Source organism: Silurus aristotelis (genome assembly GCF_946808225.1).
Source record: "Silurus aristotelis genome assembly, chromosome: 5".
Lineage (NCBI taxonomy): Eukaryota > Metazoa > Chordata > Actinopteri > Siluriformes > Siluridae > Silurus > Silurus aristotelis.
The window spans coordinates 11,890,421-11,916,085 of record NC_139578.1 but is presented as its reverse complement, the minus strand read 5'-3'; the positions used below and the strand labels follow the sequence as shown (position 1 = coordinate 11,916,085).

General features: G+C 39.2%; 2 protein-coding genes across 3 annotated transcripts; both read left to right on the top strand.

The window, feature by feature from the left end:
- Positions 1 to 271: 271 nt before the first annotated feature.
- Positions 272 to 19,129, top strand: dtx4a (deltex 4, E3 ubiquitin ligase a). The gene is made up of 9 exons (XM_083542169.1): positions 272 to 663; positions 1,157 to 1,389; positions 3,312 to 4,236; positions 13,788 to 13,849; positions 13,951 to 14,112; positions 15,692 to 15,753; positions 15,852 to 16,172; positions 16,990 to 17,079; positions 17,191 to 19,129. Exons 2-9 carry the CDS (start codon positions 1,179 to 1,181, stop codon positions 17,416 to 17,418), a joined length of 2,061 nt encoding a protein of 686 aa, XP_083398295.1. The 5' UTR covers positions 272 to 663; positions 1,157 to 1,178; the 3' UTR covers positions 17,419 to 19,129.
- A 1,994-nt stretch (positions 19,130 to 21,123) lies between these two features.
- On the top strand, positions 21,124 to 25,379 carry msantd1 (Myb/SANT-like DNA-binding domain containing 1). Of its 2 annotated transcripts, none has more exons than XM_083542554.1 (3): positions 21,124 to 21,698; positions 22,083 to 22,360; positions 24,695 to 25,379. In XM_083542554.1, the coding sequence occupies exons 1-3, from the start codon at positions 21,447 to 21,449 to the stop codon at positions 24,948 to 24,950; spliced, it is 786 nt and encodes a 261-aa protein (XP_083398680.1). In that variant the 5' UTR covers positions 21,124 to 21,446; the 3' UTR covers positions 24,951 to 25,379. The 2 variants fall into 2 exon arrangements, with proteins under 2 accessions (XP_083398680.1, XP_083398679.1); XM_083542553.1 differs by having other exon boundaries at positions 21,124 to 21,700; positions 22,079 to 22,360.
- The last annotated feature ends 286 nt before the right edge of the window (positions 25,380 to 25,665 follow it).

The window sequence follows — 25,665 nt, the reverse complement described above, 5'->3', positions numbered from 1 at the left end:
ATTATGACAGTATGACTCTACGGGGATGTAGCTCAGTGGTAGAGCGCATGCTTCGCATGTATGAGGTCCCGGGTTCAATCCCCGGCATCTCCACAATATTTTCTTCATAAAAATAAAAGGTTCTGCTCACACACGATCCAATTTGCGACATTTCTCGAAATGTCTGTAAAAAATAAAAATAAACTAAATTTACATTGCAAATTTTTTTTACGCGATAAGGTCATTTGCAATTGATATCCATATGGGTGGGGTTTGATAAAGTAGGAAGTAGTGCTCCTGAAATGTGATTGTCTCGTGGACGGGGGTGGGCGTGGAAACGGACCAGCGCACGCAAAAACATAGCGGAGCTGAACGTATAGAGTGTTAATTATAGGCGTGGGAGAAATCCTGTAGAGAAGTAAGTGCCATGAAATCAGGCTCCATCATGTGACCAATCCCCAAGTCAATATCAGCTTGATCAGCTCAGTAAGTCGAGAGCAGCTAGCTAACTAGCTGTGCTGGAGAACTAGACACACACATACACACACACACGGGCGCGCGGGCACGGATGCACCCAAGCTTTATCCAATGGCTCAATAAAGAGATGTGTCCGCTATAGAAACATGCCGTCTTTGGTTGATTTGAACCATTTCGCAGCTAAACAGTACACAGGATCTTAATCAGGTGAGTGTCGTGTTTCTTATTTGTTTGCCGTGTCGAAATGCTTTTCCATCCTGATTTAAAAAAAAAAAGAAAAGAAAAGAAAAGGCGACAGTCAAGCTACATCTACACGTTATAGCCAGCAGATGAGGATGAATCGGTTGTATTTGATTCTACGTAACCGAGTCCATGTGCATTTATTACACATAATTACCCCCCCCCCCCACACACACACACACGCACGCACACACGCACACAAAACGCCAGGATTTATTGTTAGCCCGTAAAATATTGGTCACGATTGCTAAAGCCTCCTTATTTACAGTGACCGATAGCGTGCAGTGTTTTTAATGGTGTGGATGCGTGCGTGCATTCGTGAACTTCCACGCGTCCAATGCAGGACGTCCATGTTTTTTTTTTTTTTACAGCGGTGATGTAAACGTATAGGGGGGACAGAGCAAGACAGATCGAGAGACGGCTTTGTGGATGTGACGCGCTTGCTGTCCCTTCTCCGCAGGTTTGTGCGGGGAGTGTGTGAGATGTTGCTGGCCTCGGCGGTGGTGGTGTGGGAATGGCTGAACGAGCACGGCCGCTGGAGGCCCTACAGCCCGGCTGTGTCGCATCATATCGAAGCGGTGATCCGCGGGGAGACGCGGGGCGCGGGGAGCGTCGCGCTCGGCCAGGTCGACTCCAGACTCTCGCCCTACATCATCGACCTGCACTCCATGCACCAGTTCCGCCAAGACACCGGTGAGATCCTCCGTGCACGATTTCTTTCCAACCTGTTCACCATAAAGTCCTGATATTTGAAGCTCCATCCCTCTGCTCTCCAGCAGGCCTGTAATGTTAACACATAGGAAATCCCAGGATTGCTATAGCACCCAAAAAAACAACCCAGATATTACACACACACACACACACACAATAATAATGGTGGTGGATAATTATTATTATTATTATTATTATTTATAGATCACTTATCAATGAAAGAATGAACTGGACTTGGAGAACCTATAACAGAGGAGAACTGAAATCTTTCTCTTTTGCTTGTTTCCTTAACCACATCCTGAAACCTGACCTGAAAGTGAAAAATAACCATTTGAAGATTTCCTCCCCAGTTTCAATACCTTTTTATAATGTCGTCTACCTGTGAAAGATCACTGACATTTTGAGAAGATAATGAAACCGAGGAAATGATTTCGATTGTCAGCATCCGCTTGTATCATCAACTGTAGTAAAGTTACTCATGGCATTTCAATAGGTGTCTCATCTTGGCCTGTTTACTTGACTGTTCAGTGTTTACTCTTAACAGCAGTAAGACAATTAATAACGCTGCTTATTTCAGGCAGTATTTTTTGACCACTAAAACACTTTTGTCATCTGTACAGTGTTTTTAATGCTAATGATGTAGAGGCATATTGGTCTTGTAAATCGAATATACGTTTGTTCGTTTTACTAAGACATGGAACAAAAAATTATTTAACCTGTGCAACAGATTTATCCAGTCTATAGATTTAAAAAAAATATATGCATAGCTGTTAAAAAGATTGCACCAGTTACCCAACACAATGTGTTCTTACAATAACCTGCAAAAGATGATGTTGAAAATGGGAACAAAATGCTGTTGAATGCTGAGAAGTATTTTGAGTGGGAGAGAGAGAGAGAGAGAGAGAGAGAGAGAGAGAGAGAGAGAGAGAGAGAGAGAGCGCTCTCAGGGGGTCTTGGTTGTGAAATAGTTTGCATATTGCAAGAGGCAGCATTTTTACAGATCCTTAAAAGTTGTGAAATGCATTTGCTATGATCTTAGGATTTAGCTTGGATTTGGTGTAGGTGTTCCATCTGAATTTGGATTGATATGTTAACATGGGTATTTCTGTGGGGAAACTGCAGACCTAGTAATACGTATGGGAAATACAAAACATTTTTGTGTTGCAAACAAGATTTTAATTATTATTTTTTTTGTTATAATGGGGTGAGCAGAGACTAAATGCCATAAAGCTTACTTGCGTACGTGAGGTAGAAAGTTGCAACTAAAACAAAGAGGTGGATTGTTGGCAACTAGAAGTTTGGGGAGACTTAATCACCCTCCCCAAGCTGACAAAGGCCATTGTGCAAGGCTGACTTGAGTGCTTCATATGGAGAGATGGAATGAAGCGAAGGGCAGCAGCCCATTACTCCAAACACTAAAAGGGGGGAGGAACGAGACGAATAGCTGTCAAGTGAGGTCATCAGTGGGGGCATGGAGGGGGGGGGGGAGTAAAAAAAAACTCTTTCTGTTTTATGTACTGTAAAACTCTTTAGGTACTAATTGCTTTGTTTGTCCATTTGTTTTTTGTTTTAATTACGTCTGTGGAAACTGGTTTTCTTATGTTTTTTGTTTGTCTCAGATTAACTTGTGGACCAAATATGCATTTCATACTCATGAAATTTGTTTGGTTTCTTGATCACTATTGAAGCAGTTATAGACATAGCAGTCTTGTAATCCTGCTAATTCATTGAGCAAAGCGGAGTCTTATGACTTTTTATAGTATGTAAAGTCCATGTTAATAATATGCTTGGTCAGCCAGCATGTCATTGTAAACTAGTTTGTCCATCAGTGTATAAAATGCAATTCATAAAGTGGCCTTGTATAATCGCTTTTTCTGAAGGCATTATTTTAAATTTTTTTGCAGGTACATTGCGACCTGTGCGCCGGAGTTTCTATGACCCGCGCTCGGCTCCAGGGCAGGGCTGGGTGTGGGAGTGGGAGAACGACTCGGGCACATGGACGCCGTATGATACAGAAGTGGGTATTGCCATCCAAGCAGCTCGGGAGCGGCAGCAACCATGGCTGGACCTGACTCCTATCGGCTTCTGCTATCTTATCGATCTACAGGGCATGACTCAGATCAACAGGCAGACACAGCGCCGACGTCGCATTCAAAGACGCTGTGACTTGGCCTACCCTCTCGTCTCAGGCCCTCTGCCTAAGCCTCATGCCTGGACATCCAATGGGAGTGCAGCACACTCGGGGATGAGTGTGTCTGCAATTGGAGGTGGAAATGGAAGCGCATACCCAAGTGGAGCCCTTCCTGCTTCAACCATCACTTCTCTTGGTCAGCCTTGCTCTTGTCAGCAGTGCATGTTGGTTTTGGGTGTGAAAACCACAAGCATGGCACAGACTCTGGGTCGGAAATCCATGCCTCTGCCCAGGCCAAGGAGTCCAAAAACTGCTCAGCGGGGCCATTCATACTCGCTCACGCTGCCACACAGGAACTCCACAACAGCTGGTGGGTTTGCACACTCACTGTCCATGCTGGACTCGGCCACTGCCGCTCTTTCTATTTCCTCCAACCGTCCTCCTCCACCTGCTGTTCCTCCACCACCTCCTCCTTCCTCTACTCCTCATACTACCTCTCCACCAAATCAGACATCCTCCAGTGCCCTCATCTCCACAACTGCCACCTGTGCCCCAACCCCTTCAGCCCGAGTCCTAGGCCCCGTGTCTTCAGCAGCCTGTGCTGCCCCAGTGCCACCCCGTGCCAGCCTGGCAGGCCTCAGCCGTCCTGCACTGCAGAGGATCGCCATGGCACAGTCACGGGCACTTATCGCCTCTGGGTGAGTTTCCACAGCAACAGCTGCCCTGTACTCTATCCCTGCTGTTTATCTCACCCCATTTCTGAAATGTTACAGACAGCAAACACAACATTTTTAAACCTTTTGGCTTTTAATAACATTTAAGATATTTTCTAAATTTGATATTGATAACCGTGTGGGCACAAACTGTTGTGCCTAACACACCTGATTTTAACTGAAGCAGTAATGTATCAAGTGGATGTTAACTAGAGTACCTTCTAAATGTTAATTAGACTGAGAATGAAGAGGACTATGTTGACAGGTGGGATAACAGAGCTTAATGAGTGTAGTGGCCCAGATCTGTTGACTTCATTACCTTTTGTTGAGAGTTTAGCTTCATTGATGTTGTCTCAGCTCAGTAGTTAAAAAAAAAAATTAATGAGAGGCCTACAGTAAAGCGACGTTTATCTTTGGCTGTTTTCATTGAATTATCATGGTGTTAGTGGTGGCGTGGATGGTCAGATGGACCAGATAATGTTTGTGCATCTTTTGCATTGCTATGCCATTTCCCTTTCAAATGTAACCATAAATTCACTCAGGATTTGAAAATGACACCTGCCAATGCAATCATGTTAGTCCCAAGTACCCTTCCAAAGTTTACCTTTTCCTGCATACCATCAAAAGAACCATTTAGAATAGTTAAAAAAAAAGAAAAGGAAAAAAACCTGCATGCCATCTGTGCATATGGCTTGGTCATATCTTTGGCTGGAATCGTTTTTAATTTATTTTTTTTACTACAGCAATCTCAGTGACCTAGTGCTTTACGAACATAGTATACATTTAAAAACATCTTTACACCCACTTATTCACACAGTTATCCAATTAGCTGAACATGTAGCAACAACCTATGCAAAACACATTACAGATCAAGGATCATAATAGCGATCAAAGAAGTTTTCACACACAACACTTTCCAGAGAATGCACAAGAGAGTGGTGCGAAAAACAAAAAACATGGATTAAAAGTAAAATGGTCAGACTCGTTTAAAGTCTGTGCTACCTAAAAAAAAAACATTCTTTGAAGCGGTGTTGAGCATTAACATTAGCTCAGAACGCACAAATTTCACACATCGCTGTGGGTAGGACAGCTGAAGACCACACTGGGTTCGTCTCCTGTCAACCAAAAACAAGAATCTGAGGCAAGCCTCAGATTCCTGTTTTTTTTTGCTAATAGAAGTGGAACCCAATGTTGTCATGTGTGGCTGTAGCTCAGCCAGTCTGCCTCAAATTTCAGAGCTGCTTTCTCAGATTCTTTTTTGCTCACCACAGTTGTTAATAGTTATTTAAATTCTAGTATGCTTCATGGCAGCTCAACCGGTCTGGCCATTCTCTTCCTCTTGAGATTTTAGGCATGGCCCTGCTGCCACAGGATTGGGTTATCAGGTTATTGCAAGAATAAGCAGGTGTACAAACGCCCCTAATAAAGTTGTCGGTGAATGTAGATTGACAGTTGGCCACTGGAAAATGCTTCTTGTCTTTTTATGTATTTGAACATTCTTAGTAAAGTCTGCACTTCTGGTGCTTTTCACAGAATTTTTTATATTGGAACAATGCCAGTGTGCATGTACTGTTATTAAGGCAAACTGTCTTGTGCTCATTACTACAGACAGAAGTCCACTATTATGACTTTTATGCCTGGTTCCATTGCTATATATATATATATATATATATATATAGCTAGAGCTAGAGCTAGAGCTATGTCAACACCACGTTTCTTTATGGTCCTTGGAAAAGACAGTGGAGGAGGCCCGAGATATACCATATATTCTGGAAGATGTTTGGTTGAACAATTCTATAATATTTAACAATTTAGATTTAAGTTATTTAGTGTTTGGGGACATGATGACAATTTTTACATTAATACAAATGCTAAATTAAATACTGGTACAGACAAAACCTACTTCTGCACACAGACACAAAAAAAAAAAAAAAAATGGCCCACAATAAAAATGACAAAATATGAAGATTTTAATGGATATAACAAATCATGGACAGAAAATCAGCAAAAGCGTACTTCTGAGACCTCAGATGCCACCATTTGCTTGTTTACTTTACTACATTGACATTTCGTGCCTTTCCCATGGGAGTACAGCAGGAAACATCTTTAAACCCCTCACAAATGGGATAAATGTCTAATGCACATAATGAAATATAAGGTGCTGAAAACACTAAAACAGGGCATTGGGGAATCGGGTAGGACAGTTTTGCTTGAATATAAGGATTATTATTATTATTAATAATATTATTATTATTATATTATTATATTTTTTACTTTAGATTTTTTTTAAACAGAAACTGTTAAAATGTTTAATGTAATTCGTACAGGAAAATGAAAATGCATGATTGGGCTTTGATTGCATTTGATGGCTGTGATTGCTCCTTTTGTCTGAGCACTGTGTGTGCATGGTGTAGGCTGTGTTTTGCTGCTTGGTGGTTAAAGCTTTTCCTGCATTGCCTTAAACTTGAGCAATGGGTTTTTCATTTTCTTTGATGGTTGTTGGTTGTCACTTCTTCTACAAGACATACCGGAAAAAAGAAAACCCACAGAGTTTACAAGACTCATGGGAAAGTCAAAAAACCTTTCGCTTACAGCACAATAAATGGCCTTTGACTGATTAAATTTTGATGCTGAAGCAAATCCAGCTTGGTCTTGGGTAAAGCTAAGAATAGGGTCCCATGCTGTGAAGTGCACTTATTTATTATATAATAAACATAGATGTATAATAAAAAAAAAATAAAATCAGCTTCTGGTTTGTGGTATTTTGGAAGAGAACAAATAGCGCTTCATGACTTGCAGCTAACAAGAGCACTTTTAAAAAAAAATAATCCCCCCCCCCATATACAGTGTCATGAGTGCAGTATGAAGGCTGGGTGAGGTGCAACAAGAAGTTTGTGTGTTGATGTACTGCAGACAGCCGAAAATCAAACAGCAAAACCAAATAAAAGGAAATTATTTTAAAAAACATGTACTGTCATTTACTGTAACTGTCTAGTTGCCAAATTCTTTCTTCTAATGTGTCACAGTTCACAACTCTTAAGGACACATTTTTAGAGAAACTTTTTAATTCTTTTTACATCTTCGCTTAAATTTGTTGTCCTCACTAACCCTGTCTCTTTAGTATGGAGAATAGGAAGTGAAGGAAATTAAGGGGAACATTTCTAGACTGGATTTGGGAGTCTTCCATCAATGTCAACAGGTCACTCTCGTTCATTAGGTTCCCCACTCTTCTCGCTCTGCTGTGCTTCTCTGCTTTCCCAGTTCCCAGGCTCTGTTCATTCTTCAGGGCCCCTGCAGCCCCATTGTGTATGTGTGTGAGAGTATGCATGTGTGTGCAGAGAGCGTATCCACAGCAACCTTTTGTCGGCAGACGGCAGCTTGGTTTGTATTTGCAACACAATGCAACTGGGGGGGTGTGTGTGTGTGTTTGGGTCCATCTCGAAGGTGATGGTGCTGGAAGAGTTGTGTTTGTTTGGTGTGTGTGTGTGTGTGTGTGTGTGTGTGTGTCACAGATACAGACGATGTCCTTTAAACACAAAAGCCTGTCTCAGACACTGGACCGCTTCAGGCTGGAACTGAGAAGAAACAGGAATGAAGCATAGACGAGGCAGCAGACAAGCACACACTGACTGTGGCATACTGATCAGTCAGATAGAGAGGAAAGTTTACCATCAGGAAATGTCACTTTCAGTTTGGCCTGGTTACTTTTTCTTTTTGCTTTCACACACACCCACACACCCCCGCATCTTCATTAATTTTTTTTCCACGTAATGGAAACTTCGATATGACCTCAAAGATGATGGAAACAAACTAACCAAATGCGATATGTAGTTGTTACCTGAAACCCTGCTTTGCTTTTAGTTTTTTTTTGTCTGTACAATGAGTCTCAACAGGTGTCAAGTCCTGCTCTAAACCACTAGAGAGATCATGTGATATGCTGAGTTGCTTAGTGCTGCCAAGTGGAACTTTTAGACCGTGTGTGTGTACTTGATGGTAATAACCTGTGACCGGGTTGAACCTGAACTTTTTTTGGTGCATTGTTTTGTTTTGTTTTTTTACAGACTGGATATTACAGTCATTTGTTTAAAGATATTAGACCAAAAGGCTGTACTTAAAACATTTGTAACAGCAATCTTTCATTATTTCATTTAATTAAAATGCTTTCTGAAACACCAATGGGAACTTCCATAATGGCTTAATTTACCTTTGGGGAAAAAACACTAGATTTGACATTGCAAAGAAGACAACATGGACACATGTTAACAGGTTTTGTCATGTTTGAAGCCAAGAACTGAGGTTTTAACGAATATTTTATTAAAGGCAAAAGTTTCCCCACCCTCTGCCATCAGCATCTATAGCACTTTGCCACCCCAACATTTTCCCCTCGTGTAGGGATTTTATTGTTGATTATTATAATAATAATTTTTTAAAAATTTTTTTAAATGTCACAGTTTCTAAACATTTTTGCGTGGAAAAACAAGTAATCACCATAAAACGTTATATTTAATGCTATCCCTTGTATTTAATTTGGCCCTTGCCAATCCTTGTGTCAACTTGCTCAGTAGTCAGTAGCATGCTGTGGACAAAAGTATTTGGACATCATTGGGTTTTCCAGGTCTTACTCATACTTTTACCACAAAGTTGGAGGCACACAATTGTATAGGATGTCTTTGGATGCAGGAGCTTTTAAATTTTTCCACAAACCCAAACCTGTTCCTGCATGAAGATGCTTCTGTGCAAAAAAAATACATCATTACCTGACTTTACTAACAGCCTTGTTGCTAAATGAGTAAAAATCTCCATTAACCACACTTCAAAATCTAGTGGAACATCTTACCAGTAGAGTGGAGGTTATTATAACACATTAAATGTGAAATGGGGTTTTCAGAATGTATATACTAATCGTAGGGTCAGTTGTCCACCAACTTTTGTCCATATAGTGTAAATCTACACCCAGCTTTCTGTCAAGCTGCATTGTAACAAGAGCTGTTTTTAAATGCAAATACCATTTTCATATACGTTGTTTTGCACTTAAATGGTTTAATACAGACAAGAATATTTCCGATTACTTCTATTAAATATTTAAGGATATCTATATAAGGAATTATTGATGTATGTTTATTTCCCAAGTGAACTAGATGGAATATTTAACACTCAAAAAGGCTTTAACGATCACCTCACTGGTATTTTTGTCATTTCTACTACAAAAAATGCTTGCTGTAATGTACAAAGTACCATGTCCTCATCCCTTTCTTGTTTAATTACAGTCCTAAAAAACCTCCTGCCAGTAGTATGCTTTTTTTTTTTTTTTCTTTTCTAGTTGAAAAATGTTCTGACATGAAGTGCATAGATTTGAACATGACTAAAGGTTTACATTAATGAACTACATGGTAAGTTTCTATAATAACTACCACCACAGGCTACACTTGTGTGGTGATTTTTAAAAAGAAATCTATATATCTTTTCCATGATGTACTCGGTATATGTTGAAATGTTTTATTCATCTGTGAAAAGAAGAACTTCTGTGTGTGAGTCTGCAAAAAGGCGTTCCACTCTTAACACACAGCAGAGATGTGATCAATAGAGGAGCCGTTTGTTAGCCACCCTCGCAGTGTGGAACTCCCTTTTTTCAAAGATAGACAAGCAAAAAAAACAATGTCTTGTGGGAAAGAAGACCGCGATGTTCACGAATGACCCATTTCATATGATAAACAAGAAGGAGGATCTGTGCTAATAGAGTTTGTTCGTAACCAAGCATGAACCCTTTAGTCTTTGTTCTTCTTTTTTTTTTTTTTCCCCCCTCAAGGACTTTGCACGTTTTTATTGCGGGTTATTATTTTCTCATGAAGGGGAAAAAACAGGCCTAGCGAGAGACTGACTGTACATAGGTGTGAAAATGAGATAACAGGGTCTAGCTTTATGGACATTTCACGAATTCTTTAATAAATAAAAACCGCTAGAATGGGCAAGTTGGAGAAGTATGAGAGGAGAAAAATGACTGAAATGTGCTGCTGTAGGAAAAATAGATGTTTCTCACTCACTCTTGCTAGGGTGTACATTTATTCAATCTTACAGTGGGTGTGAACGTAATATTTTGATGTTTATAACTGGTTATAACACTTTTTTTTAATAATGAGCATTTTAAATGGTTTTATTTACTGAAAAGCTTTGATGTGCCGTGTTCTCCAAAGGGTAGGAAATTCACATCATTACTCATGGTAATGCTAGTCGCTAAAATCGGTGTGTGAATTTTCCTCTTTCAGACGATTAGATGTGCTTCTCAATCTCGAATATAAAATACAATGCAAAAACCATACAACTCGCTTCGGATCAATTTCACATCCGCTGATGTATCCAAGGCTTCTCCTTCTCTTTATTTTTTATTTTATCCTGAGAATTGGTGCTACATGTATTAGCTCTACTACTTCGAATCGCTCTTAAAAATCTTATCTGCTGTAAAGAGAACGCTGAAATAATCCGCTATTGATAGAACTTGCCTGTTGAATCTTTAGCTTCATCTTTTAATCTTCAGACTTTAATTATCATAAAGGCGTACCATTTTTGCATGCGTCTAGCAAAGTTTGTCATGTAGCCAGCGCATATCTTTGGTAATATTTGCGTATTGCAGGGTTTTTTGTTTTTTTAGACCTCCTGCTAAACCTTTGAAGGATTTCTTAACTTCTGATTTATTATTCAACATTCATTCTCTGTCTGCATCAATCTCTTTGTTTTATAAGCCAATAAAAAAAAAAAAAAGGGATTTTATATCAGAGCCTGATTTTCTCATTCAAATACTTTTAGGGGTGTTAAGGACAAAATAAAGACCGTTCTGAGTATTCGAAAAACATATAAGGGGTCTTAGTCATATAGTATTTCTTTTTTATTTTTGGTTTCGGAGATGAGGCTTGGTCTCTATAAACAATCAAGGTTGAAAAATCCGATCAAAAACGATTCCTTTCTCCTGAATTAGTTAATCGCACTACACTACATTCGAATATGTCAAAACGGTTCGATTAGTAGGTCCGCTGCATCACCACAAACCATTGTAAGGCATTTTGTCTGCGCGTCGGCTGACTGATCTGTCGGATCCAGACGCATGACTGTTGCTCAGTCGTGAATCTGAGTTTTGACCTTTGTGCAATTACGCATGCCTTACTGTTCGTAATGCTCATCTTTAATCTGAAATGATTTGTATGAATGTTTCATGAGAATAGTCATCTCACTTGTGCTTGAGTGAATCACACTGTTTCTTTTGCGAATGCACTCTGCTCATCCACCTGTCCACTAAGTGACATTTCAGAAAAGGTGTCAGAAAGGATTACGGACTGTCACGAGTCTCATGAGCATCTGAGTACGATTTTAGGATGGTCATCAGTTCATCTAGCTCCTGATGCTCGTATCCCTTCTGCTTCTTCCACCTGGTGTTTTCTTTCCCCCATTCTTTTGCCGTGTGGCACAGAGAGGTGTTCGGGTATTGCTAGGTGACTTCGTGCTCGCCATATGGGTTTTGTGTTAATACGGCTGAGATTAACCAGTAGAAAACGTGACCGGGTGGGGGGGGTTGTTACAGGTCATCTCTTGCCCTTTTATCCTTCCTTTTTACTCTGTTAATAAACGCCGATGTACAACAATACAGCATTTTTTTTTATTACAACTTGCACCGTTTGCACCGCAATCATTACTTAAAAGAAGATTCAGTTCTTCATATTACATTTTCTGTATTTTAAACCATATATTAGGAATGAAAGTATTAAACAAACAAAAAACCTACATTTTCAATCTATACAGGTGATTTGTGCATTTATTTATTTATTTTTGGACATCTGTCCAGAGATAGAAATCCAGGCTGCTTTTCCATTTATATATCAAACAGTCGTTAAGTGCTTATATTTCATGCAATATTAAATAGGGCTGTACATTCCCGGGGGAAAACGACAAAGTATGAAGCTTTTACGGTGAAATCCTTAATTGGGAAATGAGAGAAATGAACAAATTGATTTGTAGAATAGCTTTTTGCTTTGGTTTCTTTACCTCTTTAAGTCTTGAGGAAATAGTAACATTTTTATTAAAAAATTTAACAACAGGGAAAAAGTGTGTTCCATTTAATGTTGATGAGCTTCAAACAATTAACAGTTTGTTTAAAACATGGTAAAGTCGGACGTGTAATAATTGTATAACATGCAAATTAATCGTATGTTTTGAGTATATAATAGAATTTCACCGTTTCTAGTTTTCCCCTAGAGCTAATGGTGGCACAGTTTGTTAGATTCTGGCTCATTTTCTGACCAGTGGGTTATTGTTCAGATCATTAAAAGCTTCATATTTTGCCATTTTGGATTTGGCCTATTTGTTCTGCCCAGGAGTGTAGGTGAATGAGTGTGTTCTGTTTAAAAGTTTTACGAGCAAGCAACATTCAGTTTAAGTAACTACGTAACCATTCTATACTGGTCAGGGTTGCTGTTGGAAGTGTAATATATAATAAAATCCACCAGCATGTTTTGGGAGGTTGGAGGAAACTGGAGAATTTGGTTTTTCCCTGTTCTTGCCTTCTAACCTAGAAATAATACTGGAGTTGTATTAATGTGATTGATTATACGTGTGCGTCTTTTGCAATCCTACTGGTTGGTTTCAGCTAATAATTGAGATCGTCAGTGACTAAGAGCATTTCTCGCCTTTCACCTGAGCGTTTATAGGACAGCAGATTTGTTGAGTGTGTGTGCGGCTGTGATGGAACCTTATGGCGGCGTTTTAAAGCCTGACGTCGAGAGGTAATCCCGAGCCATGTGACGTGACCATCTCCCAGCTGCACATCAACAGATGGGGGGAAAAAGTGGATTAGCTCTATAAGAGACAACTCTAGGGGCAGAGAGGCACTTGTTAGACCGCTGAGAGAAGGACCTGGAGTATTGGAGTCAATTGTGTTGTACTGTAGGGTGATTTTTTTTTAAAACCTCACGTACAGGCTTTTGTTGTTGTTGTTGTTTTGTTTGTTGTTTTTTTTTTTACGTATTTATTGAAAAGAGCTGAAAAGGAAGCAATAAACTGTGGAGTTTTTGTTTGAGTTTTTCCTTCACGTTGGTCTGAAAAAAAACATGACCGTAATCAAGGCGAACTCGTAAGTACATTTTGAAAATTATTAGAATTTTTTTTTTTTATATATAATAATAGTGTAAGTTTCAGTTGTTTTTTTTTCTATTAGTCTGCGTTTCAGGGTAAATAAATGGTTTAATATTACGTGTTCAGTTGTGTAGCAAGAAACTGATCTCCAGTTTGTCTATTTCTATTTTACTTAATTATGTTTGTGTGAATTTGAAGTAATTATGTTGAAGGCAGCATCAAGTCTGACAGTCTGACTTGGTTTATATTTGGGAGCATAACATAAGACTTATTCAGGTTAACACAGGGGGGTTATGGCTAAAGATGTCTACATGATGTCTTCCATCTGACCAATCTGTGCTCACCATTGTCATTTTTGAAGAATTAGTTACTCTGTAATCTGTGAGTCTAATCGGTTTGTTTTCTTTGCTATGTTTCAGAGTTCCAACAGTCCCAGTTAAAAACCTAAATGGCTCCAGTCCTGTTCACCCAGCCTTGGCTGGTGAGTAACCGATTAACACGTTCTGCTGATTGTTACTAAGACAAAGGACAGGGAACTTAGCCAGGGAACGTGCACTAACTTTCTTTTTATTTTTTTGGAAGGCATAACCGGCATCTTGATGAGTGCTGCAGGACTTCCTGTTTGCTTGACCCGCCCTCCCAAATTGGTGCTTCACCCCCCACCTGTAAGCAAAAGCGACATCAAGCCTGTGCCAGGCCTTGGCCACTGCTGCCGCAAAACAACCAAGAAACAAGCGCGCAAAGGTGAGCGCACACATCAGAAATATATAATATTGTGCTAGTGGTTTTTGGTGTATACTATTACTTATTAGTAATTCTTTATTATTATATTACAAATACTGTAGTTGGCACCGTTTTCACTGTGTGTTTGAAACTTTGCAAATTTATTACAAATAAAAAAACTACCAGACTTTGCTCAATACTTTGAAGCACTTTTGGCATCAAGTCTTTTTGAGTACGAGGCTACAAGCTTGGCACACCACTATTTGGGCAGTTTCTCCCATTGTTCTTTGCAGAACCTCTTATAATCCATCAGGTTGGATGTGGACTGTCGGTGAACAGTCATTTTCAGGTCTCTCCAGAGATGTTCAAGTCCGGGCTCTGGCTGGCACGGAAGTCGTCCTGTAGCCATTGTTATATTGGCTGTGTGCTTAGGGTTGTTGTCCTGCTGAAAGATGAACTTTCGCCCCAGTCTGAGGTCCAGGTCACTCTGGAGCAGGTTTTCATCAAGGACGTTTCTGTACATTGCTGCATTTATCTTTCTCTCGATCCTGAATAGTCTCCTGCTGCTGAAATACATCTTCACAGCATGATGCTGCCACCACCATGCTTCACTGCTGAGATGGTATTGGCCAGGTGATGAATGGTGCCTGGTTTATTCCAGACATGATAATTGGCATTCATGCCAGAGAGTTCAATCTTTGTTTCTCATGGTCTGAGAGTCCTTCTGGTGCCTTTTGGCAAACTTGAAGCAGGCTGTCATGTGCCTTTTACTGAGAAGTGTCTTCCGTCTGGCCACTTTGCAGCACTTCACCAATCAGGCCTGTATGGTAGAGATGGTTGTTTTTCTGGAAGGAATGCTGGAGCGCTTTCTTAGTGACCATCAGGTTTTAAGTCACCTCCCTGACTAAGGCACTTCTCCCCCGAGTGCTCAGTTTGTCTGTGCGTCCCGCTTTAGGGAAGAGTCCTAGTGGTTCCAAACTACTTCCATTTAGAAATGTTTCTGTTCCCTTCCCCAGATCTGTGCTTTAATACAATCCTGTCGTGGAGGTCTACAGGAAATTTCTTGGACTCCATGGGTTTGTGCTCTGGACATGATTTGGAAAGGCACACATCTGTCTATAGAAGGTCCCACAGTTAACAGTTCATGTCCAATCAACTGAATTAACCACAGGTTGACTCCAAGTTGTAGAAACATCTCAAGGATGATAATTAGAAACAGGATGCACCTGAGCTTAAGTTTGAGTGGCAAAGGCTGTGATTACTTATGTACATGTTTTTTTTTTGTTTTTTTTTGGGGGGGGGTGGTTCTTCTTCATAAATCTGCAAAGATTTAAACCAAATTTCTTCCACATTGTCATTATGGGGTATTGTTTGTAGAATTTTTAGGGAAATATTAAATTTCCGTTTCGGAAAAAACAGAAACAATAAATGTGAAGCGCTGTGAATACTTTCTGGATGCACTGTATACAGACTTGGTAGTACTGTAAAAATACTGTTGGTATTTAATCACGACAAGAGCCATTTTAATCTTGGCCTTGAATAACTTTACACACAAATATTTAACTGTGTATATATTGACATTTTTCTTCCACACTAACAGGCAGAACTCCAGAGGAAGTCGTGAGGAGGTACCTGCAGAAGGTCCGCAACCCTCCAGAGGAGGTAAATTACTTTTATTTATCTCAAGATATGTTATCCATGTTGTTGTTGTCATTGATATGAGAATTGCTGACTTGTATTGTATTCTTTTTCTTTCACAGGACTGCACTATTTGTATGGAGGCTCTAGCAGGTCCCTCTGGCTACAAAGGCCCGGGCGTGGGTGGCATTTCCCGGGCAGAGTCGGTCGGCCGTCTGTCTCAGTGCGGGCACCAGTACCACCTGCAGTGCCTAGTGGCTATGTACAACAATGGCAACAAAGACGGCAGCCTGCAGTGCCCCACCTGCAAGACCATCTATGGAGTGAAGACTGGCAACCAGCCACCAGGCAAGATGGAGTATCACGTTATCCCGCACTCGCTGCCCGGGCACCCTGACTGTAAAACCATCCGGATTATCTACAACATCCCTCCTGGCATACAGGTACTTATTTCATCACAGGCGTCTTCTAAAGCGATAAAAAGTACATATGGGTGAGAGTTGGAAAAAAATTGCTGTAAGCATTTTTCTTTATATTTGTAGTCCACTTGTCCCTTTTAACTTGTGCTCAGTTCCCACAATTCATAGGGCACAAGGACTTGATGAATGATTTGATAAGGATTCAAATATTGTATTATCTTTGCTATGGCCTTCAGTCACCAGATCCCAACGTAATTGAGCAACTATGCGAGACATGTTAGTCTCCACCTTTCCGATCAGAACACCAGTCCAGTACTCATCCCTCCAGTACAATCCCAGAGATTTGTAGAATCTATTCTAAGCTGTTCTTGTGGTTTGTGGGTTGGGTCAAATTCATTAAACACTTTGTTTTTGTTGTGTTTTTTGAACCTGAAAGTGTTCACCTGCATCAATAGAAGCCCAGGCTTGTTAAAGTGCTTATAATTATAAAGGATAGATGTTGTAAAAATGTTATTTCGCAATCAGCACCTCCCTTCAATAAGAGTTTATGATCTGATAAAACAGAAAAAAGAATCTTGCAGTTTTATGGTCTAAACCAGGGGTGCCCAATACATCGATCGTGATCTACCGCATAGGTAGTGTGGGTAGATCACATGACAATAAAAAGATATTTTTATAGTATGTAGATAATTTTATAAGTAGCTCGCATGCTAAAAAAAAAACAAGTGTGCACCCCTGGTCTAAATAATGTAATACTTGTGGTGCTGTTGCGAAGGCGGCACTTTAAAACTGAACCTAGCGCAGGTTATAATATTTGTTTGTGTTTTTTTCTTTCCTACAGGGTCCTGAGCACTCAAACCCTGGCAAGCCCTTCACAGCGCGTGGATTCCCCAGACATTGTTACCTCCCGGACAGTGAGAAAGGCCGCCTAGTACGTTAGCTGCCTTTTTACTGCTTTTCAGTCTAAATGTTACGATGCTAAATGCATATTATATTGCATCATCATGCCTTGCCGACTAATCTTTTAAATGCTATCTGTCAGGTGTTGAAGTTGTTGCTGGTGGCATGGGACCGCAGGCTGATCTTTTCTGTGGGAACCTCCAGCACAACTGGAGAGACCGACACAGTGATTTGGAATGAAGTCCATCACAAGACTGAGTTCGGGTCCAACCTGACTGGCCACGGCTACCCTGACTCAGGCCACCTGGATAACGTCCTGGAGGAGCTAAGGGCACAAGGTATCGCTGAGGAAGACTGTCTGAGGGACTGAGAAAATGCAATGGACAAGATGTCCAAGTCTGGATATCAGATTTGGGAAGCAACAGGAACTTAAAGACTTGTTTTTTTTAAGTTGAGAATCCAGTGTTTAAGATAAAACTGGGGGAACTATAAAAAACTGGGCAAAGTCACAAACTCATTCCATGAGACTGTCTCTTTTGATGCTCAAGAAAGCTTTGAATCAAGATTGTGACCCACTTCTGCTCTAGAGCCTAGCTCGCCAGATTTGAGGACCTTGAGGTGGAAAGGGTTACAAACTAATTTACTATTGCTGGTGTCTGTGCAACAATTTCTCGTATTGTAGTTCTGTGAAGGGTACTCCACTCTGAGGTACTTCTGTGCATGTAAGTATAACATTTGATGGAACAAGTCCATTTTTTTTTTTTTTTTTTTTTTACTCGACAGAGGCCCTCACGTTTTTTTGCTACGAAGCTCCAGTTGCCGTTTCAGATGGAATGTGAATGTTTACTGCCCTCTAGTGGCACTTGATTATACATTCCATCCATAATCATGGTACAGTCACTTGATTTTTATCATGGATTTCATTTTTCACTTTTATTTACACTACAATTATGAATTACTTTTATACTCGTTTTAATTTCCGTTGTACCTTATTTTGTTATCAATATGTAGTTTATAACTTAGAAGCCAATGTTTTGGTAACATTTGGGGTAATAAAGCTAATAAGTCTTTGTCTTGGGCTGTTAAACCTGTCCTTGGACATTAAACGCAATCCACTTACAGTATTGATCAGTATTAAAGCCAAGCTATCAATGTGGGCATGGTGGTGGGTGGGGTCTTTTGTGCAACGACAAATGCACAAAGCGTGATTTCATCCTTACCCTTTAATTCACAAAGCCACATTAAAGCACGAGTTTACAAAAAAAAAAGTTATCATGATTAGACACGCAACCAGAGATGAAATGTACAACAGCTGCAACGACGTTAAATTTAACCATGTTTCGGATAAATGTGATCTACGACATGTCGGCCTTGCTTAGTGGTTTGACATAGCGTCTTGTAACTCAAGACACTGTATTGGTCACTGAGGAGCGGAGTTAACTACCAGCCTGGAGAAAATCAGCTTGCTTTGGAACATCTGGTCCTACTTTGTGGGTAGATCTGTGCTGTGGTCTCCAGTTACTTTTCTAGTCAGTGAATGGTAGGTCCACGATGGACACGTTTACAAAAAAAAAAAAAAAAAAAAGTATTGATGTCAAGACATTTGAGCATGTGTGTACATGCAAATATAAGCTTACATTTATAGTTGAAGTATTACTGTGTGCTCTGTGTTTTCTGTACACATGGTCTGTTTTTTTTTGCATCGAGTGTTGCAGCAACTCAGTAAAGCAAGCACTTCTAACCTTTTTTTTTTATTATTATTATTATTATTTTTACATATTTTTTTGTCATGTCTAGTCAAAAATATAAGCTGTTTTTTTATTATTTGTACTGTGAATTTTTACTCACCGATTGCACTTGTATTTTTTTTTCTTCATGATAGTTGCTCTGGTTATTGCAGTAAAAAAAAATTATAATCAGCCAAGAGGAAGCTGCAAAGAAACAGTGTTTGGAGCTAGAACTATTGTTGCTGTATAATATAAACAAACATGTACAGAATAACTTGCATATTAAAAAAATAGCTGCTGGAATACTGAATGAATATTAAAAAGGAACATCTGTGTAGGGTTTGTTCATCTCAATTGCTTTGTGTGTTCATTCATTTTGTTACATAAAGACATTAATTAAGACAGTATTGTTAATGAGTTTCCTGTTTCTAATCCATACATCTCAAAATTCCCAATGTGACCGACATCACATCATGTCATAACAGTGTGTTGCTCTGTTCCGGTACTTTAAGGCCTACAAGAACAATAAGTGTCGGTTTAAACTGCACAATTAAAAGACAAGTCACCACGAATGACTTGCACAATAATATTTGTAATGAGATTTATTTTGTAATGAATGGATCCTTCGGAAATTACTCCTCTTCATTTCTGTCTAAAGACACCTATTTCGAATTACCTCATCTGTTCACACTGGTCAAGGTTTTACTGCTCAACTTTTATGTTGTTGTTGTAACACTCATTGGCTGTCCCTTTCATAACTTGACATAACTGCATCATATTGCATTCTGGGTCTGTTGGATTTCCTTAAAAAAAAAAAAAAAATATCCCGTATCAATGGATATGAAATTGTTAGGGGGGGAAATAAGCTTCTGCTTATTTGTTTTTAGGTGCTACAAGAGAAACCTGACCATTTATCCATTTTATTTGATCGCGGAAATTTGTTGTTCTTTCAAAAGCCTTGTGCGGCAAACCTCTGATTCCAGCATTGCACAGGAAAAAAAAAAAAATATATATATATATATATGTATATATAAAAAAAACATATATTACAATATTTACATTTTAATACAAATTATTTTCAATGTGGTACATTGTGGAGATGTATTACTTTAAGCTTAGAGGGCTGCACTATTAATACAATTTCGGTATTTATTTTATAAAATTCATTTCATTTTCACGAATAAATATTTTCCCTTTCTGTTCTTAAACCTGAATCCAGTGTGCTGGTAGCATATGTTTTGTTTCAGAAAATATGACAGATTTATTATCATTTTTAGGTGCGTCTTGTTCCTTGTGGAATCTTTTCCAGCCTTGAAACTGCAACGTGATCTTAAAATATTCAGTTTGGCTGGTGGCGACTTGCAGTAATTAGTAATGGAGGTCTCAATCGGCAGAACAACAGATGGACCAATGGATATAATGTGGTTAACTGGGTTAGCAATAACACCACCAATCTGTGCTGTTAGCATGTCCCAGGATCTCATTGTCTCTATCCAGACATTGCTATGCTTAGCAAGTGTAATCACAGGAGAGACGCAACTCTGGTTAAGGCTCTGGGTTACTGACCAGAAGGGCTGGGGTTAAAGCTCTGATATCACCAAGCTGCTTCTCTTGGGCCCTTGAGCAAGGCCCTTAACCCTCTGTGCTCTAGGGGCGCTGTTTCATGGCGGCGCACTGACTCCAGCTTCCAAGAATTTCACTGTGCTGTAATGTATGTGACAAAGCCTATTCTAGTGTATATAATCCGAAGCAGTAGAAACTAAGGGGGGGGGCTGATCCTTCAAGTATGTGGGAGGGGACACAGGGGGTGAAAAGGAGAGGTGGGGGTAGATATACTCAAACAATGATCAGTCCACATGCTCACAAATCCAGCAAGAAATGCTAACTCAAATATATATATATATATATATATATATATATATATATATATATATATATATATATATATATATATATATATATATAATTGAGAGAGATATAATAAACCACATCTATTTTGCTGACGCTTCTTTTACACTTGCAGGCAAACGGCCAAATAAATGCAGCACATGCTTTTAAATGCGACTGCATAGCTGAATTTATAGTGCATTTTGGATTGTGCCAGCAGACAAGATTTGTGCTCTAACCACAATTGAAAGCTTTTAAAGACATTATGGTTTGGGGCTGTACAGCCCACAGCAAAGCGTGTTGTCAACGCAACAGCTCCTCTTTTGCTTTCACTGGCACCATGGAGTCATATTTCACATGCAGAGATCCCACTTCACTGGCTTTCTGCTAAAAGCTTTTTGTTACAGATCCGAGAGAGAGAGTAAGCCAGGGAACGTGAGAGAGGAGGAGCGAGAGGAAGGGCTTGGGCTGGCTGTTGCCAGGGCAACTTGACATCACGGTGACGAACTTCCCTCTTTAAAAGCTTTTAAAGCTGATTGCTCCAGCCCTCCAGGCCCCATTCTGATGCCTCTTAACTGAGTTAGAGGGGGGAAGGGCAGAACGGGTGGCCTCTCTCACACATAATCACAATCCTAAGGAAAGAACAGAAAGGAAAGGGAAAAGGTGCCTTTCTAAAAGCTCACTGCAGTGAAACAAAAGCTTCCAGGATTCTGTTTGTGCAAAAAAAAAAAAAATCAGAAAGAGATAGAGAGTGAGAGAGAGAGAGAGATAGGTGCATTACAAAATGTCTGCTGAGGACTGCTTTAGTTATGTAGTGCCGAATGAAAAGCACAGAAGAGCACGCAATTGGACAGACTCAGAAATGAAAGGGCTTCTGTACATCTGGGAAGAGTATGTCACTGAGCTCAAGAAGGCCAAACGCAATGCTAAGATCTACGAAATGATGGCTAAGCGACTGTATGACCTGACCGGTGAGCATCGTCACAGGGAGGAGATAAAGATGAAAATCACCAACATGACATTCCAGTACAGGCAAGTGTAAGGGTAACATTTTAAAACTTTTACACACACCTCACCATTTTAAGTCTACTTTTTGAGGACACTCGAAGACTGATTTGGAGACTAAACAAATTTTGTTTGTTTATTAACATTTCAGACATTCTAGACCACACAGTTTTTGTATTATGCACTTTTCAACATTCTAGACAAAACAACCATTTTGTATGATAATATTCTTTCTAGGTAAGGATAAAACACTAAAACGTTCACTAATGTCTGAAACCAACCTGTTGCTTACTTTTGTTTTACTAAATTAAAAGCTTTGTACTTTGCACACACTGTATATTTTTTAACATACAACCAATATGCAACGACACATGATTCACTACGCCACATGGATCCCACTCTCATTAACAGGAAGATGAAGCACACAGCCAATGGTGGTGGTGGCACTCCTGACTGGCCATACTACAAAGCAATTGAGAGGATTTTGTCCAAGATACCAGAGCAGAACCATATGAGCCCATTGGACCCTCAACTTACTGGAGCATCCACTTCACAACCTGAAACCTCTGTACCCCAACCTGGGACACCAGTTATAGGCTTCATACCTGAATACACAGGATCCTCAGAGGAAAGGGAGGTCAAAGAAGAGGATGATGATGGGACAGAGATCTCTGTGAGTTCCTTCGAGTCCAGGTAATTAGGACATCTCAAAAACATTTAAGCTGGTTTTCTCAGTTGCTTTGGTGCATTTCTAAAATTATCTTTAATATTTGCAAACCACTAAATGCATTCTCAAGACAACCTTGCAAAAGCCTGTACTTTTCTCAAAATCCTTAGTTCATCTCTCAAAAGTAAGTATTTGTGTCAATGAACAAAGCATTGGCATCACAATAACAAGTCCTTTATTTTATTGTTCACAAACAATATTTATTTCTCTCCACTTTGTAAAACCTGTAGTTCATCAATGCATTTTCAAAGGTTGCATTTTGCACTGAAAATCAGAACATTCTAAATACATTATAGTTCATTGACAGAAACAGTTGTGGAGTCAAAAAAAAAAAGCCTGATTTAAAACAAAAACAACAACAACAAAAAAACATGCCTAAGACTCATCTCCTAATCTAGCTGGATCTGGCCATAGCACTTGATGTCCTCTCTCACAAGCCAGCAAAGAAAGAATCTTCTTGAAGTTTAATCCATCCTTGCACCGACCCTGCATCAATTAGGTCACAGGTCTCCTCCATGGCTGAAATGAGGGGTATCCCGACAAACCTTCCAACGCTATGTCAAAAAAAACCTTTTCAATGGGGTTAAGGAAGGCAGAGACTGATGGGTGGTATTGAAGTGAAAATTGTGGATGATCATGAAACCAGAGCAAATCGGTGGAAGATACATTGTCCCAGATGACAGTGTATATGTGCTCTGCATCCATTTTTTCTCCTGCAATGACAATGTCGTGCAATTTGTCTATAAATGTGAGAATCTGGGCCATGTTGTAAGGACCTAACTTGGCATGGTGGTGGAGGAACCAATTCTGCATGATTGCAGTACACATTGTGATGTTGCCTCTAAGTTGATCTCAGCATCAGTTCATTGCATAAGTCATTGCATGCAATTGGTTAAACCAGTTGTCATCATCCGTCCTAAAATGTCTATAACTTTTTTTTGTAAATGTGTCTTGAATTGATGAATTGTAAAGATGAATCTTGAATCTCACTTCTGAAGGCGAGTGCATGGCATCAGATCAACCAATAATTATCTAGGTCTCTCAAAAAGGGCAAAGGTGAATCTTGTGAAACTTCAATTGGAGTGTATACAGACAGAGCAAAACAAAGAATTATAAATTCTGAAAATGGATGAACAACCAAAAAACAAACAAACACTTGTACAGTACAGTAAAAGTGTGAATCCTGTCCGGTCTTATGCAATCAATATAAATCAAAAATGCAATCAAATAAATACATTTGTGCTGCCAAATTCATATATACTATACAGAATAAATTCTAACTGGTGCATTTTCAATCATTGTAATCCAAACTGTAGTTTATATCAAGAAATCCTGAAACTATGTGCTATCAGTATGATAGCACATAGGGAATGAGATGTTCATTGACACAAATACAGTACTTACTTTTGAGAGATAAACGATAAAAGAGATAAAAGATTTTGAGAAAAATACCAACTTTTGCAAGAAATCCAATGTGCTGTGCTGCTTGTACAAATTGTTTTGAGAATGCACTTATTGGTTTCCAAATATTAAGGATGAAAAATACTGAGAAATGCTCCAAAGCAACTGAGAGAAACTGTAAGCACCTAAGTGTCTGCACACCTGATGGCTGTGTTTGATCAGTTGGTTTATAAAGGTGATATATTAGAATGCAGTGCCTTGAAATGACAATGAATTGACATTATGTTAGATTTCTGTGTATAATGTAGAAAATTTAATTTAGTGTTTTGCCAAAAAATATTTGTGTAATTGTGTGTTTTGCAAAAAGTGTGAGGCTGAAAATGTGCATATCTGGGCTGAGGTTTTGCTCCTTGAGTGTAAGGATTCACTAACTGTGTTCTTTTTAGAAACAGTTCTTTTTAGCTCTCAATCACATGTGGTTTAACCCTAAACAGTTGCCACAAGTTGGAAATAAAGGACTGTCCCTTCACTAGAAATGAGACCTGTTCCTACATGACAATGCAATGAATTTGTAGTTAAAAAGATTTCAAGGTGGCTTTTACTCGTTGGAGCTTGAGAATTATGACCTTGAGTCGAATGCAGCACAAGCTAAATACAAAATATCTCAAATAAGTTAAGCAAATCAATGGAAAATGCATATAAAATGTATGGAATGTATGTAAATGAGGATTTAGGAAGATTAATATAACAAGAAAGTGTGGACTCTTGTCACATCTGTACTATAGACAAGCTATCACATATACTCGTTCTAATATACATATAATATATTTTTCAATTTAATTTTGATTTCTTTGAAATATAGTCCTATTTAGATCATAATTGCACAGCTGTGTGTTCAGGTCTCAGCCTATGAAGAGGCAGCGATTGTCGCATACTACATCACTGCGCCGCAGAAAGTTGCGTGTGATGGAAGCGATGCTTAAAGAGCAGAGGAAGATGAACCGTGCTGTGGAAGACACATGCCGAGAAGTACGACGTGTAATGCACCAGCAAAACTTCCTGCAGGTACAAAGCCTGCAGCTTCAGGAGAGAATGATGAACTTGCTGGAGAAAATGATCCCATCTACAAGCCACCTTACAAACACACATACCTAAATGTAACTTAACCAGCATTTGTGTGCTATTCATAAATCAGTATTCACAGCTTCACAAAACTATTGAAATATACAGTTCTGTTCAATGTGTATCTTTTTTTACATTTACAGTACTTGAGAAAGATAATGGATCACGAACTTGCTATAGTCAAAAGTGAAAAAGTGTACTCAGTGTAAAACAGTTTAAAATTCAGAATCACAAAATTCAGTATCTTACATGAAAGGAACACTACTTGAAGTAAATTCATGGATCTTTACTATTGCATATTTGGTACTACATTTGTATTATTAAGTATATATAAGTATAAGTATTATTAAAAGACTGGAGATGTCACACTATGATGCTATACAACATGATCACATTTTATTCTTTTTGTGTGTGTCTTTTTTATGCAAAAATTGTGACTTTATTTTGTAACTTCCATAAAGCCTTATATAAATGATCACACCTGCCTGTCTGGTTTGGATTTCAGAATTTAAACAAATGTGAAAGTGGTAAACAGTCGCCACCATTTTAAATGCAGATAGTGTTGTGTAATGAACACCTGAATTAAATGTGTGATAACTTAAAACAATGCTTTTTCAGTGCAATCCAGTGATAGCCAAGGGCTCATGGCCAGGGGGTCATTAATCTTTTTTTTTCTCCAAACCTTTGTGATAATAATGGAAGGTTTAAGCCTGTTTGGCTCGTCACATTAATTGTACGAGCCAAGGTT

What these genes read in the sequence shown, in the direction of transcription:
- msantd1 (XM_083542553.1), top strand. Translation starts at nt 21,447, where the DNA reads ATGTCTGCTGAGGACTGCTTTAGTTATGTAGTGCCGAATGAAAAGCAC. An exon ending in ACATTCCAGTACAGGCAAGT is followed by an intron (nt 21,701 to 22,078) that starts GTAAGGGTAACA and finishes TCTCATTAACAG; the next exon opens with GAAGATGAAGCACACAGCCA. An exon ending in GTGAGTTCCTTCGAGTCCAG is followed by an intron (nt 22,361 to 24,694) that starts GTAATTAGGACA and finishes CTGTGTGTTCAG; the next exon opens with GTCTCAGCCTATGAAGAGGC.
- dtx4a (XM_083542169.1), top strand. Translation starts at nt 1,179, where the DNA reads ATGTTGCTGGCCTCGGCGGTGGTGGTGTGGGAATGGCTGAACGAGCAC. An exon ending in CCAGTTCCGCCAAGACACCG is followed by an intron (nt 1,390 to 3,311) that starts GTGAGATCCTCC and finishes ATTTTTTTGCAG; the next exon opens with GTACATTGCGACCTGTGCGC. An exon ending in ACAGTGAGAAAGGCCGCCTA is followed by an intron (nt 17,080 to 17,190) that starts GTACGTTAGCTG and finishes GCTATCTGTCAG; the next exon opens with GTGTTGAAGTTGTTGCTGGT.